We start from the raw sequence: 18,716 nt of genomic DNA, 5'->3' as shown, positions 1-18,716 counted from the left end.
CTTTATGTAATACATGTATCACTAGCCACTTTAAACTATGCACTTTTATGTTTACATACCCTACATTACTCATCTCATATGTATATACTGTACTCGATACCCATCTCATATGTATATACTGTACTCGATACCATCTACTGCATCTTGCCTATGCCGTTCTGTACCATCACTCATTCATATATCTTTATGTACATATTCTTTATCTCTTTACACTTGTGTGTATAAGGTAGTAGTTGTGGAATTGTTAGGTTAGATTACTCGTTGGTTATTAMTGCATTGTTGGAACTAGAAGCACAAGCATTTCGCTACACTCGCATTAACATCTGCTAACCATGTGTATGTGACAAATAAAATTTGATTTGATATTGTGTGTACAGACATATTCCACTGTACAGCCTTACTTAAGGATTGGGGATTAATTCAATGGTCTATCAGTCTACTCAGTACCCTAGTGCTTTTTTCCCAACATCCTCAGAGTTCTCAGACTCCAAATCATCCACGTTGTATTGTTTTTCCTCTGGAGTAGTGTTCAATACACATAGTAGGTTGACTGGTACTATAAATGTGGCTCAATTCAGTGGTTTCAGAGTCCCGCAATAAGAGCTATGACGCTAATGTTCTCTGGGTGTCACTGAGTGGACTGATACCCCAAGTCATTGATCCACAATCCATATGCAATTCTAAAGTCTAATACATCTATTGTGATTACAACAGATTTTTGTCAAATTGTCTTTTGTTGAATTTCTTTAACATTCCAACCTAGTTTGGCATGATCTATTCAATTATGGCATAATTCCAGTATGCGTATTCATTTGCATCACTGTCAATGACAGACTTTTATTTTGATGGSGAACCGCACGKTCCACTATTGTGGCKACTCCTTATTGTGGCCAGCTTCACATAGGTGGGTCCGACCATTAATCAAATAAGATCTGTCTTATAAATTAGAGGTATTTTAGATGATGACACCTAGCTAGATAGTTAGCTAGCTAACTGTAGCTACTGAAACAGATTATGTCGTTTTGCTATATTTTTGGCGAAGAACATTGTTTGCATCCATCAGCTAGCTAGCTTTTTTTTATGACCAGCACTGTCCAGAGCTTGGGGAAGTGTCTGCGYTCGTACGGCTGGGGCAAGTGCGCGAGACAAAACTTTACCAGCATCATAGCATACCAATCGGTGAATCGTTGTGTCAAATGAAATACGAGTGATAGTGTAATCAATGTGTAATAACTACGTAAAAAATGTATGAACGTGTTAAATTATTATGTGACGTGCAGTCATATTCAGGTCCTGCTTGGTCAACAAGCTTATTTCACGAGTCAAATAGTGTTCTTTTTTTTTAAATGTAACTAGGCAAGTCAGTTAAGAACAAATTCTTATTTACAATGATGGCCTACTCAATCACAGCCGGATGTGATACAGCCTGGATTCGAATCAGGTACTGTAGTGACATCTCTTGCACTGAGATGCAGTGCCTTAGACCACTGCACCACTCGGGAGCATGTATTTAACATGTATYTTTTTTGACACATAAAGACCTAAACTGTGTTCCACAGTGTGTGTGTGTGTGTGCACGTGCATTTGTGTTTGTTCTCTCACACAAATCTAACTATTTATCTCCGAACCCCTCTRTCTTTCTCATGCTCGCCCTCTCTTTCCCCCTTTCTCCCTATCCCTCTATCCATCCCCCTTTCTTGTCAATATCCTTCAGGAGAGGAAGTCCTCTGCTCATTGGTGTGCGGAGCAAGTATGAGCTGTCTGCAGAGCACATTCCAATCCAGTACAACACTGGTGAGCTCTGTTCCCCTCTATGATCACTTYACAGTGTTCTTAAACCTCTCAGTCACTGTTCCCACAGACATTTGACTGTGTTATCAACCTTAAACACATCGTATTTCACTCAAACAACATCTCAACACATTCGGTTACATTATCTTCACGCACCGATCTCTTAATTTGAGATACGAGGGCGCAACTCGAACTGACGCATAAATATTGCACATGAGATTTGCATGAAAAGTTCAGTTATATGTCTGTAGTTCAATTCCCGATTCAGGTCAATATGAAACACCCATAAATTAACTAATTAACTAACCAACTCATAAGCTAACCAACCAACCAGTCAGCTAATGTAATGCCCGTCAGAGCTATCTGTGTTTGTGAGCAGTATCTGTATCTGTGTCCTAACATTAACAGTTGCAGTACTTACCATCTGATCCAGACTAATGGTTATGAACGCCTGTTCTCCTGTGTGTGATAACATGTCATAATCTAAACCTAATCCCGTCTTGTCTGTAGCTCCGTACTACTCTGTCCCGTGGGACTGTGCAGTTAATCCAGTGGTCCCAGAGGGACAGAGGGCCACTGAGCCCATATGTGCGCCAACTACCCAATAAACACTTGGGTGTTGTGGCTTGATCTCTGATTTGGTGTTCAGATTACTGCACTGTTGGAGCTCAAAACATCTGCAAAATATGTGTACTTTACTAATAACATTTGATTGAACCACCTATTAAGAATTGCATGACTCATAACAATCAGATATCCTTAAATCAGACTAATGTCTCCAATGAATCAACTGTTGCATKAATGCATGAAACTACTCTCCAAAGAGTCCAGTGCAAAAATGACAAGATTCATATTTAAAAAATATATACAATACCAGTCAAAGGTTTGGACACACGTACTCATTCGTTTTTTTTTTTCTTTGTTTTTACTCTTTTCTACATTGTAGATTAATTGTGAAGACWYMAAACTATTACATAACACATATGGAATCATGTAGTAACCAAAAAAGTGTTAAACATATATTTTAGATTCTTCAAAGTAGCCACCCTTTGCGTTGATGATATAACATATATTTTGCTTTGTTTAACACTTTTTTGGTTACTACATTATTCCATATGTGTTACTGTATTTCATAGTTTTGATGTCTTCACTATTATTCTACAATGTAGAAAATAGTAAAAATAAACAAAAAACCCTAGAATGAGTAGGTGTGTCCAAACCTTTGACTGGTACTGTATGTGTTTGAGAAATCACTCTTGCTCCTTGTGGAAATGCCAATACTATGTTGAACCTCTGTGGGATATCATAGCCTTTTCCAAATTATACATTTAAAATGTTTCTTGACGTGTGTCACAATAAATCTGCCCCTTACCTAGCCATTCCGTTAATAACAGTCATGGGTTTGGTGTGTTATGTTCTCTTTGTGTGTATCAACAATCTGGAGACAGAACACCCTGTAGGTATGTTGACTGGGTCTTCATCTGTTTACTTAACTACGCTCAGATTTATTATTGCAGTTTCTAGATGGAGACTGGGGTCAGGTCGAAAGTCCAATGAGAAAGGAATGAGGAAGAGAAGTAGATAATGGATTGCTTTTCTCAATACTATAAAGTGGCTTCCTTTTATCTGCTCCTTTCCCTCATCTCTTTTAAAACACAGGATAGGTGAAAGCAACATAGTGGATGCCTACTGTAAATTCACCTGTGGAGTACAGATGAAGGGAAAGAGACGAGGAGAGAACAAGGTCATTTATCGCTATTGGGGACTAATAGTGGCCCCATCATGACTGCAGTGCTCTACTGTAACTGTGCAAAAGGGCAAACGTCCCTCGACTGCGTACAGTCACCTTATAAATAATATGTGTCAAATTAATACGGATGGCAGTTTGAACCTCCACCTGATTATTAATTCCAGAATCTTCTGAAGCAATGTAACCAGATGATTAGCATGTTAACCTATGGTCAAAGGACCCTTGGCTCAGATGGCTCCTCTCCTCTGTTGTTTGTCAATCACAATCATGAACTTGTTTTGGTTTGCAATCATTGGGTCAAAACAGCTGTTACCAGTTTATGAAAAATTACAAAATATTTTAGGTGGAGAGTTCAAGTAAAGCAGAAGTGTTGATTTCAGTGATCCATCTCTGGTTGTTCCAGTGCTCAGTTTGAACCATGAACCCTAACCCCTGCCCTATACCCGTTGCCCTTTGTCGAGTAGCTATGTTCAAAGAGGGGGTCCAGGAAAAGAACAGCCATAACCGGCCAGATATCTCCAATGCTGTGAATTCCGCTGAAGACGGCAAGGCTGTGGAGTACTACTTTGCTTCTGACGCTAGGTGAGCTGAAAGCCCTAGGTGTGTGTGTGTGTGTGAATACGTGCACGGTGTGTGTGTGGCGCATGCATTTGTGCTTGTCTCGTGATCCTTTTTTCTTCCTCCTCTTGCTCTCCCTGCCCAGTGCCATCATAGAGCACACCAACAAGGTGATCTACCTGGAGGATGATGATATAGCAGCGGTTGTAGGGGGGAAGTTGTCCCTCCATAGGCTGAACCGCCAGGCAGGGGAGGTTCCTGTCCGGGCCATCCAGACCCTCCAGATGGAATTGCAGGAGATCATGAAAGGTCAGAGGTTAGCGGTCATAGGGCTCGTCACCATGGAAACCTAAATGTTAATTAGGAGTAGGTTAGAGGGTCCCAGGCCCTAAACACTGACCTAGGGTCAGTTCTGTGCAAGGTTAAGGTGCAATATTTAGGATTTGAGGAGGGAAAGCTGATTCTCGGTATGTACCTAAGGGGACCTTAAACCTAGAGCCGGTCAGWATCGATACCTTCCCATTCACAAACGCATGTCAAAGATAAGGTCTAATGTCATACTAGTGAAATGTAGTCTGATTTTACACAGAGAACACATACTCATTTGGCCACAGATACTGTATTGAAGCTGCTATAACTCTAAGAACACTAGAATAAGATCTCCCTCTGCTGACGTTAGTGAGTAACTACACCTGTGACTCAACCACTGTCCCTATTGTGTCCTTATCTTTTGTGTGCAGGTAACTTTGAGGCGTTCATGCAAAAGGAGATCTTTGAACAGCCAGAGTCCGTGTTCAACACCATGAGGGGGCGGATCTGCTTCGACACCAACAAAGGTAGCTTACCATGACAATGTCACATCCTGATCCGGTCTCTCTATTCTTCCAGGATGTTGATGGCACAGTGCCCTAGGCTCAATCAATATTAGCACAGCAATTCACGGAGGCATACGTTATTTAAAACAACAACTATGTTCTATGTGAGAAGTAGGCATTGGTCTGAAGCCAAAAAAGAAAGGAAATTCACATGAGCACCACAATSCCTACTTCAACGTCTACCAAGGTTTTCCAGCACATAGCTTTGACCTACTACAGTAGCTATGTTGGTCTATTGTACTTCAAACAATGTGTAGGCAGGTTGCTTAGGATTCAGACCTTCTCAAACAGCCGAATTCGCAGTCTTAAGATGAGGTGCACCCACAATAATGTGACTTGTACTGCATACAAGGTAAATGATTGGATTCTTCACACACCACACGAAGACATTATCCCATTCCACTACCTTTTCAAGGTTTATTTGTTTATATGGCAGCAAGCTTTTATACTTACAAGATCATCAGGCTTGATAGAGTGAGCTGTTTTGTGTTGTAGTAATGTGGTGCCTACTGGGATTTAATGAAATATTTTTTTTAGCAAAATATTTCATATTTTTTTGGTCAGTAGGTGTCCTACATAACAACATGTCACTCATATACTGTAGATATAGAGGTCTATAGAGCCTGTCTGCATTCTTGATTTCTGTAACCGTTTACCTGTGTAATATTGTCATATGCTCACAACCACTTGTTTTGCATACATGGTCCTGTTTTACCAATTGCTGTGCTGATCAATGGGCAGTGAATATGTAGTCCAAAGTTATGTTTGTATTTGTATTTATTTTTGCAATAAAGATGGTGACACTACAATAATAGACATTTACAATAGGCCTATATTAAAAAATACATTCAGCCTAATGATAAATATATATATATATATATATATATATACAGTACATGCAGTACCAGTCAACAGTTTGGACACACCTATTCATTCAACCCCCTCATTCAACAACTTTTGACTGGTACTGTGTACAGTGTCTTCGGAAAGTACTCAGACCCCTTGACTTTTCCACATTTTGTTACATTACAGCCTTATTCTAAAATTGATTCATAGTTTTTTTCTGACATCTGCACACAATATGACAAAGCAAAAACTAGTTTTTAGATATGTTTCCAAATTTATTACAAATAATAATCGGAAATATGACATTTACAAAAGTATTCAGACCCTTTACTCAGTACTTTGTTGAAACACATTTTGCAGCGATTACAGCATTGAGTCTTCTTGGGTATGACGCTACAAGCTTGGCACACCTGTATTTGGGGAATATTTCCCATTCTTCTCTGCAGATCCTCTCAAGCTCTGTCTGGTTGGATGGGGAGGGTTGCTGCACAGCTATTTTCAGGTCTCCAGAGATGTTCGATCGGGTTCAAGTCTGGGCCAMTCAAGTACATTCAGAGACTTGGCATGAAGCCACTCCTGCGTTGTCTTGGCTGTGTGCTTAGGGTCGTTGTCCTGTTGGAAGGTGAACCTTCGCCCCAATCTGAGATCCTGAGCGCTCTGGAGCAGGTTTTCATCAAGGATCTCTCCGTTCATCTTTGCCTCGATCCTGACTAGTCTTCCAGTCCCTGCCGCTGAAAAACATCCCACAGCATGATGCTGCCACCACCGTGCTTCACTGTAGGGATGGTGCCAGGTTTCCTCCAGACGTGATGCTTGGCATTCAGGCCAAAGAGGTCAATCTTGGTTTCATCAGACCAGAGAATCTTGTTTCTCATGGTCGGAGAGTCTTTAGGCTCCTTTTGGAAAACTACAAGCGGGCTGTCATGTGCCTTTTACTGAGGAGTGGCTTCCGTCTGGCCACTCTTCCATAAAGGCCTGATTGGTGGAGTGYTGCAGAGATGGTTGTCCTTTTGGAAGGTTCTCCCATCTCCACAGAGGAACTCTGTTGCTCTGTCAGAGTGACCATCGGGGTTTGGTCACCTCCCTGACCAAGGCCCTTCTCCACCGATTGTTCAGTTTGGCCGGGCGGCCAGCTCTACAAAGAGTATTGGTGGTTCAAAACTTCTTCCATGTAAGAATGATGAAGGCCACTGTGTTCTTGTGGACCTTCAATGATGCAGACATTTTTTGGTACCCTTCCCCACATCTGTGCCTCGACCAAATCTTGTCTCGGAGGTCTACTGACAATTCTTTCGACCTCATGGCTTGGTTTTTGCTCTGACACSGCATTCTCAACTGTGGGACCTTATATAGATTAGGCTGTTTGAGAAGGTTTGAATCCCAAGCAACATGCCTACACATTGTTTTAAGTACAATAACCAGAATAGTTACTGTAGTAGGTCAAAGCTGTGTGCTGGAAAATCTTAGTAGAGCATGGTTTAAGTAGGTATTGTGGTGCTCCGACATTTCCACTATTTTTCGGCTTCAGACCAATGTCAACTTCTCACTTAAAACATWGTTTTTTTACACTAGAAGGTGATTTTATGGGGAAATATACAACATTTCCACACACAAATGCAGATTYTTTTAGCAACCAAAAGGCTGTCATTGGCAATGCTGTTCTAACCTGTAATGCGGCCCCTGACAAAACGTCTGGACCTTAGTGGCATAGGTGGTGTGCTTCCATAACTGCAAGGGTTGCTGGTTTAAACGCTGGTCCGCTGGTTGCCCTCTAAAATCAGTTTTGAACTAACTAGATTGGGACAGTCTTACATTGTAAAATGACTTCCCATTCAAAGCAATGTTTTAACTCCGATTGACTTTTACATTTACATTTAAGTCATTTAGCAGACGCTCTTATCCAGAGCGACTTACAAGTTGGTGCATTCACCTTATGATATCCAGTGGAACAACCACTTTACAATAGTGCATCTAACTCTTTTAAGGGGGGGTTAGAAGGATTACTTTATCCTATCCTAGGTATTCCTTAAAGAGGTGGGGTTTCAGGTGTCTTTTGAAGGTCTTAGCTCAGCCAAAAAGGTAGCACCTCGTTGGTTCTCTTTTGGCACATGGGAGCGATAACTTATAAATGTAATCAAAACTGTTGCCCGTACAAACTTATTCAGTCAGAAAGGTAGCAAGTGTAATGGTCATGTTATGGACCTGTGGTCTTGTTCTTATCCGACGCCTAGACATTGAGCTAGGTCGGGGCAGCAAATCATATTTTTTCCCTAATGCCCTGTTCAAAATCCGGTATGCGGTTCTCGGTAACGGCCTGACGGTTCATGACGAGAGGCAGGGAATGTGTTGTGTGCCTCCAATCAAGGTGATTTGCACTAGAGGTCGACCGATTATGACTTTTCAATGCCGATACCGATTATAGGAGGACAAAAAAAGCCGATACCGTTTAATCGGCCGATTTATTTAAAAAAGAAAATTGGGGGGAAATATAGAATATATATATATATATATATCATACACACACACACATTGTTGTAATAATGACAATTGCAACAATACTGAATGAACAATGAACACTTATTTTAACTTACATAAATACACACACGCACACAGCTCTGGAGTGACAATGATACTGAAGAGTCTGCTTAGGAGACAAATACTCTCAACTGTTTGAATAAAAATAGAGTTTAAGTTACCTGTGATGAATGTTGAAAACAAAAACTTTAATTTCAATATGCAGGAAATCCTATTTTAATAATGGGCATGGTAAGAATTGACAACCAAAGTGCGAGTCATAATTCCCATGACACCTAGCAAAATCTGAAAAGCGGTTCCTTCATTTATTCCATAGAATATTTTTTAGATTCACTTAAAATAAGGTCTGTGTTTCGTGTAGGCTTACATCACCATGCCAATTTTATAACTGTGTAGATATCCATAGGACACGGCAACTCTGATCAATATTGGCTAAATATAAGCGAAGATTTAAAAAAAAATGTAGAGTGGATTTATGAAAATATGTTGACAAACGTTACCTTATCCTAGTGAGATTTACACGGGTATCAAAACGTCGAGGCGGTTTAAGCCTGCACGAAACACAGACCTTATTTGAAGTAGATCAAGACATTCTCTATGGAAGATATGAACGGTAAAATAACGAAGGAACCCCTTTCAAATTCAGCCGCAAGTTATTACAGGGAATATTGACGCAGTCGGACTATTCTCTCTAAACCATATACCTTTGACTAATCCAGAAACTATCACCTCGAAAACAAAACGTTTATTCCATTCCGTATTTTATCTAACGGGTGGCATCCATGAGTCTAAATATTCCTGTTACATTGCACAACCTTCAATGTTGTCATAATTACGTAAAGTTCTGGCAAATTAGCTCGCAAAGAGCCAGGCGGCCCAAACTGTTGCATATACTCTTACTCTGCGTGCAATGAACGCAAGAGAAATGACACAATTTCACCTGGTTAATATTGCCTGCTAACCTGGATTTATTTTAGCTAAATATGCAGGTCTAAAAATATATACTTGTGTATTGATTTTAAGAAAGGCATTGATGTTTATGGTTAAGTACACATTGGAGCAATGACAAGTCATTGATTGATAAGATAAGTTTAATGCTAGCTAGCAACTTACCTTAGCTTACTGCATTCGCTAACAGGCAGGCTCCTCGTGGAGTGCAATGTAATTAATGCAAGATTGGATCCCCCGAGCTGACAAGGTTAAAAATCTGTCGAGGCAGAACGTTCCTAGGCCGTCATTGAAAATAAGATTGTGTTCTTAACTGACTTGCCTAGTTAAATAAAGATTAAATAAAGGTGTAAAAAAAAAAATCGGCAAATCGGCGCCCAAAAATACCGATTTCCGATTGTTATGAAAAATTGAAATCGGCCCCGATTAATCGGCCATTCCGATTAATCGGTCGACCTCTAATTTGCACATTCAAGGTGATTTGCACTCTCCCCTTCACCATTTTCATCGACATTGGTATCATATTGGATTAGATATGATGATGACAGGGAATTTAACATTGAGCTTCAACCAAAGCCTACGCGACAATAATTAACAGTTACTATGTGGAAGTATAGGCCTACTGTGCTGTAAGACTGGAGACGTGCCACAACTGCAAAACATTTATTTATAAACCAATACCAACACCCACTTACTATGTGACCCCCTGTTAGAGCCAATTTGGACATATTTGTATAAAAGACTGAACATACCGAACTCCATGTACATTTGTGTAAATATATTAAATATTAATGTAAATGATGAAATATTAGGTACGTACCTTTGTGATTTATATTTACCTGATTGAGATTAATTCATTTGTTGTTAGTGTAACTTATTCCCAAGCCTCAGATATTTATTTTTTATAATCTTTTTAAAATTATTATTATTATATGTTAAAGCAAAAAGGTGGAATAAACAGCTTTGGACAAATAAAAACATTGTCAACGCAATTCCAACATATTCACCTAAAATCCCTAATATCTGAACAATATCCCTCTCACCTCTTGGCTCTATATGCTAATGCTGATGGTCTCCTCTCTTCTGTCCTGTCTTGTCCTCAGTGATCCTGGGGGGATTGAAGGACCACCTGAAGGAGATCAAACGCTGCAGACGCCTCATCATGATTGGCTGTGGAACCAGCTTCCATGCTGCCGTGGCTGTAAGTGAACCAACCAGAAGTGCGATTGAGAAGGAGAAAGGAAAGATGATGATGATGGTGATGACTTCTTTTCTTCCCCTCTCCCCTTCACCTCTCAGACCAGACAAGTTCTGGAGGAGCTGACAGAGCTTCCTGTCATGGTGGAGCTGGCTAGCGACTTCCTAGATCGCAACACGCCCGTCTTCAGAGAYGACGTCTGCTTCTACATCAGCCAATCAGGTAATGCCATACTGCGTTGGTGGGTAGACTGCTATTYATATTTTATTGCTAGTGTTTCATAAAACGCTAGTGTTTTTGTTATTTCACTCTCTACGGTGGAGACTGTGGATACTCTGATAAAAGAGAATGCTAGTACAGAGACTATAATCTGTTGGACAGGGGAGAATTCTAGTGTTTGTATGAATGCTAAGTTGTCTCTGTCCTCTGCTCCTTCCTCCTCTCAGGTGAGACGGCAGACACCCTGATGGCTCTGAGGTACTGTAAGGATAGAGGAGCTCTGACCGTGGGGGTCACCAACACAGTGGGCTCCTCCATCTCCAGAGACACAGACTGCGGGGTGCACATCAATGCTGGGCCAGAGATAGGGGTTGCCAGCACCAAGGCCTACACCAGCCAGTTTGTGGCTCTCATCATGTTTGSTCTGATGATGAGTGAGGACAGGATCTCCCTGCAGACAAGGAGGCTGGAGATCATCAATGGACTCAGGATACTCCCAGGTGAGTCTATAAACCACAACACCCACTATGATAATGTTTAACCCGTTATAACCTTCTCACTGTAACCAACATGATATCACTATGACTAACACACTTTAACCAATATACTGCCTGATCTCACCAGCAAAAACACCACTTTGTTGTTTTTACTAAACCTTACTAAACTTTACTTTACTAAACTTTTTCACCCCCTATCGCTCTCCTCCCCTCCCCCTCTCAGAGTTGATCAAGAAGGTGTTGTCTCTGGATAAGAACATCAAGTCCATAGCAGATGAGCTATATGAACAGAGGTCTTTGCTGGTCATGGGCCGAGGCTTCAACTACGCTACCTGTCTAGAGGGGGCACTGGTGAGAACAGATCTAGCATTAGCTTACCCACCCCAAATACTAACCCACAACCTTTATAGGAACCATGAAAAACTGACCTTAGGTCAGCGTCCATCTAGGGGCAATGTTTGGCATTTTCTCCTCTTTTCCACTTCTTTATATACCATTAAACCTCTATATATACACACAATATATGCACACTTTGACATGATAATACTGATTATTATGTCATTTAACTGATTGATTCTTCCCGTACAGAAAATCAAGGAAATCACCTACATGCATTCAGAGGGCATCCTGGCTGGGGAGCTGAAGCACGGTCCTCTGGCTCTGATTGACAAGCACATGCCGGTCATCATGATCATCATGAGAGACGCCTGCTACACCAAGTGTCAGAACGCACTGCAGCAAGTCACAGCCAGATCGGTACGTCACATTACTCACTCACGTAGGCTGCATTTAGAAAGGCAGCCAAATGAATTGGTCTTTTGACCAATCACATCAGATCTTTTTGACATCAGATTTTTTTCAGCGCTGGAGACCAATTATCCGAATTTGGCTGCCTGTCTATCAACTTAACCTTATTCACATATACACACAACTAAACACACACACCCACAACTGAAACTTGCTCAGTAGGGGCATTTCGATGTAAAAAGTCMCATGAGTACTAACATGTAAAGTTCATAGGAGCACATCACATTTGGTGTCAAATTTAAGCTAAGGGTCTATTTTTTTTATTCATGATTTTTTTAATTTAACGTTTATTCAACTAGGCAAGTCAGGTAAGAACAAATTCTTATTTTCAATGACGGCCTAAGAACAGTGGGTTAACTGCCTTGTTCAGGGGCAGAACGACAGATTTTTACCCTTGTCAGCTCGGGGATTTGATCTAGCAACCTTTCAGTTACTGGCCCAACTGTCTAACCACTAGGMTACCTGCCACCCCCATTAATTAAGGCATATGTACATTTGTTTTCAACCATTTTCCATCATAAAAATGTGGGAAAGGCTTTGATTTCTGGTCAAACAGATGGAAAAGGGGCCTTAGAAAACGTCTTAAAAAGGTATCAGAAATACATCAAAACACAATAATGTTGAAGTAAAGACCCCAGCCAACTAATATCAACATTTATATTTAGTTTTGTTGAAATTATTTGCCTTCTGTAAGTTTAAGAAATATTGCCTAGTGTCTTATCATTCATTTTTAAAAACCCCACATATCTTGAAGATATTTTMAAATTTCTCTCATGAGGGAGGATAATGAAAGTTCACAGAAGTAACAAGTGAAGGTTAACCTGCCAATTAGTTATAGTGTTTTTACTGATAACAATTTGTTTAGGATTTATTAAGTGATTAAAACGCTTCATTCTGTTACCAAATCGGTAAAGAAAATTAGATTAGATTGTAGGTCAGTACAATACAGTACTCTACTGTAGATTATAGTAAAGTTTAGTACAGTAAAGTACAGCAAAGTACAGCACACTAGCGTAGACGACAATATAATTGACTATATTGCACTGTATTTTACTGTACTGTATTGAACTATACTCTACTGTACTGTACTGTACTAAACTCTACTGTACTCTACTGTATTGAACTATACTGTACAGTACTGTACTCAACTTTGTTGTGCTTTGCTCTACTGTGATGTCCAACCTTGTGAAACATAGACATCTATGATTGGTACAGATTTGTTCCGGTCTGGACCAACCAAATGTGGTCTTGTTTGAGGATGGAGCTCATTCGAATAATTGCCAGTGTGTAGAAAAATACCCAAACATGCAAAGGAGGATAGGAAATGTTCTACCTTTCTAGAAAAACATTGGGACATTCATTATTATGCATTTCTGTATAGAACAGATCAGGGACCCATGATGTCATTCTGTTACCATCATTCTGTTACCGGGTGTTAATCTTCTTCACTAACTGTAGTTCAACCACCAAAATATATTTTTTTACAACACAAGGTTTTTGGAAAATGTGGTCACATAAAGAACTGAGGGAGATTTGACCTTCATTCTGTTACCAAATGTTACATCTGCACTGTTCTACGAGTAAATGTGTTTTTGTCAAATTTTCTGTGGAAATTGTTAAAAGTAGTCATTGTGCATAGAGTTGTATGGTTTGTTGAACTTTGCAATTAATGTTTTTTTGTTTATCRTACTTTTAAAGTGAAACATCTGAGTCTCAGCATCATTCTGTTACCATGGAATTGCATCAAGACAAACATACATACAACCACAGGCACACACACAGCCTGACTATCAAAATCCTTGAATAATCTCTTTCACCCTCAGGGGCGGCCGATTATCCTGTGTTGCCAGGATGACCCAGAGGTGTCTAAGAATGCGTATAGGACCATTGAGCTGCCTCAGACAGTGGACTGTCTCCAGGGCATCCTCAGTGTCATCCCTCTGCAACTCTTGTCCTTTCACCTGGCCGTGCTGCGAGGATACGACGTGAGTCTACCACTACAACTTACCGTGTCTTACTGCAATCTTTTCYTTTGCTCACAGACACCCATTACTGTACCTTTTCATTCCCAGTATTTACTCTCAGTTTTATTTCGATTTCATTACAACAAGCATTAAAATCGACAGTTACTCACAAAATCAACTATGCTGTATGTTTATCTAGTCTTGTGTTGTTTCCTTTACTCCTCAGTTTTGAGCTGGTTTAATGGCTGTCTCTCTCTTTCCTCTGGTTGTAGGTGGACTGTCCCAGGAACCTGGCCAAGTCTGTCACAGTGGAGTAGAACCAGACAGACAGGCAGAAGGCAGTAGATGCCACATCACTGCTCTGCTGAGGAGAGAGACAGAGGCGAAGCCATCAAAGTGCAATTATGTGTGTAGAAGGTGTTTGTGTGTGTTTTTGGTTTGACCATCCTTGTGGGGGCTAGAAGTAAAACAAGGATAGTTAATAGTAAAACAAGGCAAATTGGGATAAGGGGGGACATTTCGCCGATCAACACAAGGRAAAAGGCTATTTTAGGCTTAGGGGTTAGGTTTAGGTTTAAGAGGGTTTATTTTTATATTGGTATCAAACCTTGGGTTGCACGGGCCTATTGCAACTTTCTACCCTGTTTCTGTGTTGCACCTTTTACCGGTCTGGAGAAAGTGGGAGGACATGAGATATAATTTTGAATGGAAATCAATTTTATGGTACCCACAAGGATATTAAAACAAACGTGTGCGTGCGTGCGTGCATGTGTGTGAATAGAGGGACGTGACATTTTTAAAGCATAGAAATGTGAAGTCCTATTGACACACTGTTGAGGCGGTGCCATTGACCTTTTGGGCCTTGTCGAGAGAGAGAGCAAATCTCACACAACTTTGACCATCTGTCAAATCAGCATTATCTCCAATAATGCCTCCAAAGCAAGATCCTTTCACTATACAGTACTGTGCACACTGTGCCTTATACCAAATGTGTGCCTATTGTAGGAGTAATGCATTTAGTTGGTGTATTGAAGTGCTTACAATTGTGCAATATGGGAGGCATTGTGAATGTTTTYGATAATATTATCGTTGTTAAATGGGTTCTCTGTCCCGTGGGAGTTTATTAGCTTTGCATCTTGGGGAGTGTAGGCTATTCCATAGCATTCTGTTATCCAGCAGAGCCAATAGCTAGCATATTGTAGGGAACTATTCTGAAAAGCTCTATGTAGGCTATTGGGACATAACACTTGTGATGTAGGGCCTACACACATTGCTTTGGTGTACTGTACACAAAAATGCATTCCYTGTGGTCCCATAATCAAGGGGCACTTTATTTATCACTCCTTTGTCAGAGTGAATCTAATATGATTTTACTCATGATGGGATTACTGTTCATCATCTACACTCCAATCTGTTGAAAAGGKCCGGATGAYACTGCTACAGGCTTGTGAGATACTATAAGAATTATACTTCCTTTCATTTACTACCCTTTCATGAATCATTATTCTCTGTTTAGTCATTGTATGGCGTTCATCATTGCAATCATATTATGTTCTCTGTCATGCAGCGCTGTGAGAGACATCTCTGTCCTATTCTATGAAGACTGTTTGGGGGTCCATTGGCTTATTTATGTATGAAGACCAATTGGTTGCACTTACTTTTATAGTGGATTTAATCTCCCAGAGTGTTATCCACAATGGCAATATTGACATGCCCTAACTCTTGTTCTCGAAAATGTGAGSCACTTCCCTTGACATCTCAATATAAGACTGATATGCATAAAGTGATATGAATTGTAGTTTTGTACTGTATAGGGTAAAACATGTTATATTGAAATGTACTGTAGTTAATGTATTTATCTGTTTTTTTTATGGGGGTTAAAGAAAGTTGGGCTGGTTTATCACAAACTATTGATTGTATTTTATAATATACACTAATCAAATCAAATGTATTTATATAGCCCTTCTTACATCAGCTGATATATCAAAGTGCTGTACAGAAACCCAGCTTAAAACCACAAACAGCAAGCAATGCAGGTGTAGAAGCACGGTGGCTAGGAAAAACTCCCTAGAAAGGCCCTAACCTAGGAAGAAACCTAGAGAGGAACCAGGCTATGAGGGGTTGCCAGGCCTCYTCTGGCAGTGCCGGGTGGAGATTATAACAGAACATGGCCAAGATGTTCAAATGTTCATAAATGACCAGCATSATCAAATAATAGTAATCACAGTGAACAAGTCAGGGTTCYATAGCCGCAGGCAGAACAGTTGAAACTGGAGCAGCAGCACGGCCAGGTGGACTGGGGACARCAAGGAGTCATCATGCCAGGTAGTCCTGAGGTATGGTCCTGCRAGAGAGAGAAAGAAAGAAAGAGRGAATTAGAGAGAGCATACTTAAATTCACACAGGACACTGGATAAGACAGGGGAAATACTCCAGATATAACAGACTGACCCTAGCCCCCCGACACATAAACTACTGCAGCATAAATTACTGGAGGCTGAGACAGGAGGGGTCAGGAGACACTGGCACCATCCGATGATACCCCGGACAGGGCCAAACAGGCAGGATATAACCCCACCCACTTTGCCAAAGCACAACCCCCACACCACTAGAGGGATATCTTCAACCACCAACTTACCATCCTGAGACAAGGCCGAGTATAGCCCATAAAGATCTCCTTCACGGCAGAACCCAAGGGGGGCGCCAACCCAGACAGGAAGACCACGTCAGTGACTCAACCCACTCAAGTGACGCACCCCTCCTAGGGACGGCATGGAAGAGTACCGGTAAGCCAGTGACTCAGCCCCTGTAATAGGGTTAGAGGCAGAGAATCCAGTGGAAGAGGGGAACCGGCCAGGCAGAGACAGCAAGGGCGCTACAGTTCAAAGGTTTGGGGTCACTTAGAAATGTCCTTGTTTTTATAAGAAAGCACCTTTTTGTCCATTAAAATAACATCAAATTGATCAGAAATACAGTGTAGACATTGTTAATGTTGTAAATGACTAATGTAGATGGAAAAGGCAGATTTTTTATGGAATATCGACATAGGCGTACAGAGGCCATTATCAGCAACCATCACTCCTCTGTCCCAATGGCACATAGTGTTAGCTAATCCAAGTTAATCATTTTAAAAGGCTAATTGATCATTAGAAACCCTTTTGCAATTATGTTAGCACAGCTGAAAACTGTTTCCTGATTAAAAAAGCAATAAAACTGTCCCTTAGACTAATTGAGTATCTGGAGCATCAGCATTTATGAGTTCGATTACAGGCTCAAAATGGCCAGAAACAAAGACCTTTCTTCTTCTGAAACTTGTCAGACTATTCTTGTTCGAGAAATGAAGGCTATTCCATGCGAGAAATTGCCAAGAAACTGAAGATCTCGTACAACGCTGTGTACTACTCCCTTCACAGAACAGCGCAAGTTGGCTCTTATAACCAGAGTAGAAAGAGGAGTGGGAGCCCCCGGTGCACAACTGAACAAGAGGACAAGTACATTAGAGTGTCTAGTTTGAGAAACAGACGCTTCACAAGTCCTCAACTGGCAGCTTCATTAAATAGTACCCGCAAAACATCAGTCTCAACGTCAATAGAGAAGAGGTGACTATGGGATGCTGGCTTTTGAGGCAGAGTTCCTCTGTCCAGTGTCTGTGCTCTTTTGACCATCTTAATCTTTTATTTTTATTAGTCAGTCTAAGATATGGCTTTTTCTTTGCGACTCTGCCTAGAAGGCCAGCATTTCTCAGCCAGTTGAAATCATGAATCAGCTGGCATCATTTTTATGGATACAGTGGCTTRCGAAAGTATTCACCCCCTTGGCATTTTTCCTATTTTGTTGCCTTACAACCTGGAATTAAAATTGATTTTTGGGGGGGTTGTATCATTTGATTTACACAATATGCCTACCGCTTTGTAGATGCAAAATATTTTTTATTATGAAACAAACAAGAAATAAGACAAAAAAACTGAAAACTTGAGCGTGCATAACTATTCACCCCCCCAAAGTCAATACTTTGTAGAGACACCTTTTACAGCAATTACAGCTGCAAGTCTCTTGGGGTATGTCTCTCGAAGCTTGGCACATCTAGCCACTGKGATTTTTGCCCATTCTTCAAGGCAAAACTGCTCCAGCTCCTTCAAGTTGGATGGGCTCTGCTGGTGTACAGCAATCTTTAAGTCATACCACAGATTCTCAATTGGATTGAGGTCTGGGCTTTGACTAGGCCATTCCAAGACATTTAAATGTTTCCCCTTAAACCACTCAAGTGTTGCTTTAGCTGTATGCTTAGGGTCATTGTCCTGCTGGAAGGTGAACCTCCGTCCCAGTCTCAAATCTCTGAAGACTGAAACAGGTTTCCCTCAAGAATTTACTTTTAGGAATGAGGACTCAACTCTATTTGCCAGTTCACTCCACCTATTGTTGTGGTCCGACTCCTCTTTGCATTCACATTGCTTTGTTGGGTTTTTACAATGTTTTTACAATGTGCAGGAAAACCATTCCATCAGCCATTCATAGAATGTGAATCAACAGTACAGTATATATACCTACTTACATTTTGGAAGCTAATAGATTGCATTTAGTTAAAAGATTTTATTGAATGTTTACTTTACACTATATAACTAGGCAAGTCACGTTAAAACACACTTCGATCACAGCCGGTTGATCTTTTGCCCAGTTTCACTTCACCTATTTTTTGGTCCGAGTCCTCTTTGCATTCACATTGCCTATA

The 18,716-nt window shown here is 40.7% G+C and overlaps 1 protein-coding gene across 1 annotated transcript in view; it reads left to right on the top strand.

Moving 5' to 3' along the window:
- Positions 1-14,825, top strand: part of LOC111965387 (glutamine--fructose-6-phosphate aminotransferase [isomerizing] 2-like) — a 47,629-nt gene extending 32,804 nt beyond the window's left edge. The window contains exons 8-18 of the mRNA XM_023989561.2: positions 1,715-1,794; positions 4,006-4,123; positions 4,245-4,408; positions 4,840-4,935; positions 10,407-10,504; positions 10,603-10,723; positions 10,948-11,220; positions 11,441-11,568; positions 11,806-11,973; positions 13,848-14,009; positions 14,261-14,825. Of these exons, the coding sequence (XP_023845329.1) occupies positions 1,715-1,794; positions 4,006-4,123; positions 4,245-4,408; positions 4,840-4,935; positions 10,407-10,504; positions 10,603-10,723; positions 10,948-11,220; positions 11,441-11,568; positions 11,806-11,973; positions 13,848-14,009; positions 14,261-14,305 (1,453 nt within the window). The 3' untranslated portion in view covers positions 14,306-14,825. The remainder of the gene's footprint in view (positions 1-1,714; positions 1,795-4,005; positions 4,124-4,244; positions 4,409-4,839; positions 4,936-10,406; positions 10,505-10,602; positions 10,724-10,947; positions 11,221-11,440; positions 11,569-11,805; positions 11,974-13,847; positions 14,010-14,260) is intronic.
- The last annotated feature ends 3,891 nt before the right edge of the window (positions 14,826-18,716 follow it).

Source organism: Salvelinus sp. IW2-2015, linkage group LG6.1, assembly GCF_002910315.2.
Source record: "Salvelinus sp. IW2-2015 linkage group LG6.1, ASM291031v2, whole genome shotgun sequence".
In the NCBI taxonomy this organism is placed as follows: domain Eukaryota; kingdom Metazoa; phylum Chordata; class Actinopteri; order Salmoniformes; family Salmonidae; genus Salvelinus; species Salvelinus sp. IW2-2015.
This window is presented reverse-complemented; position numbering and strand designations above follow the sequence as displayed.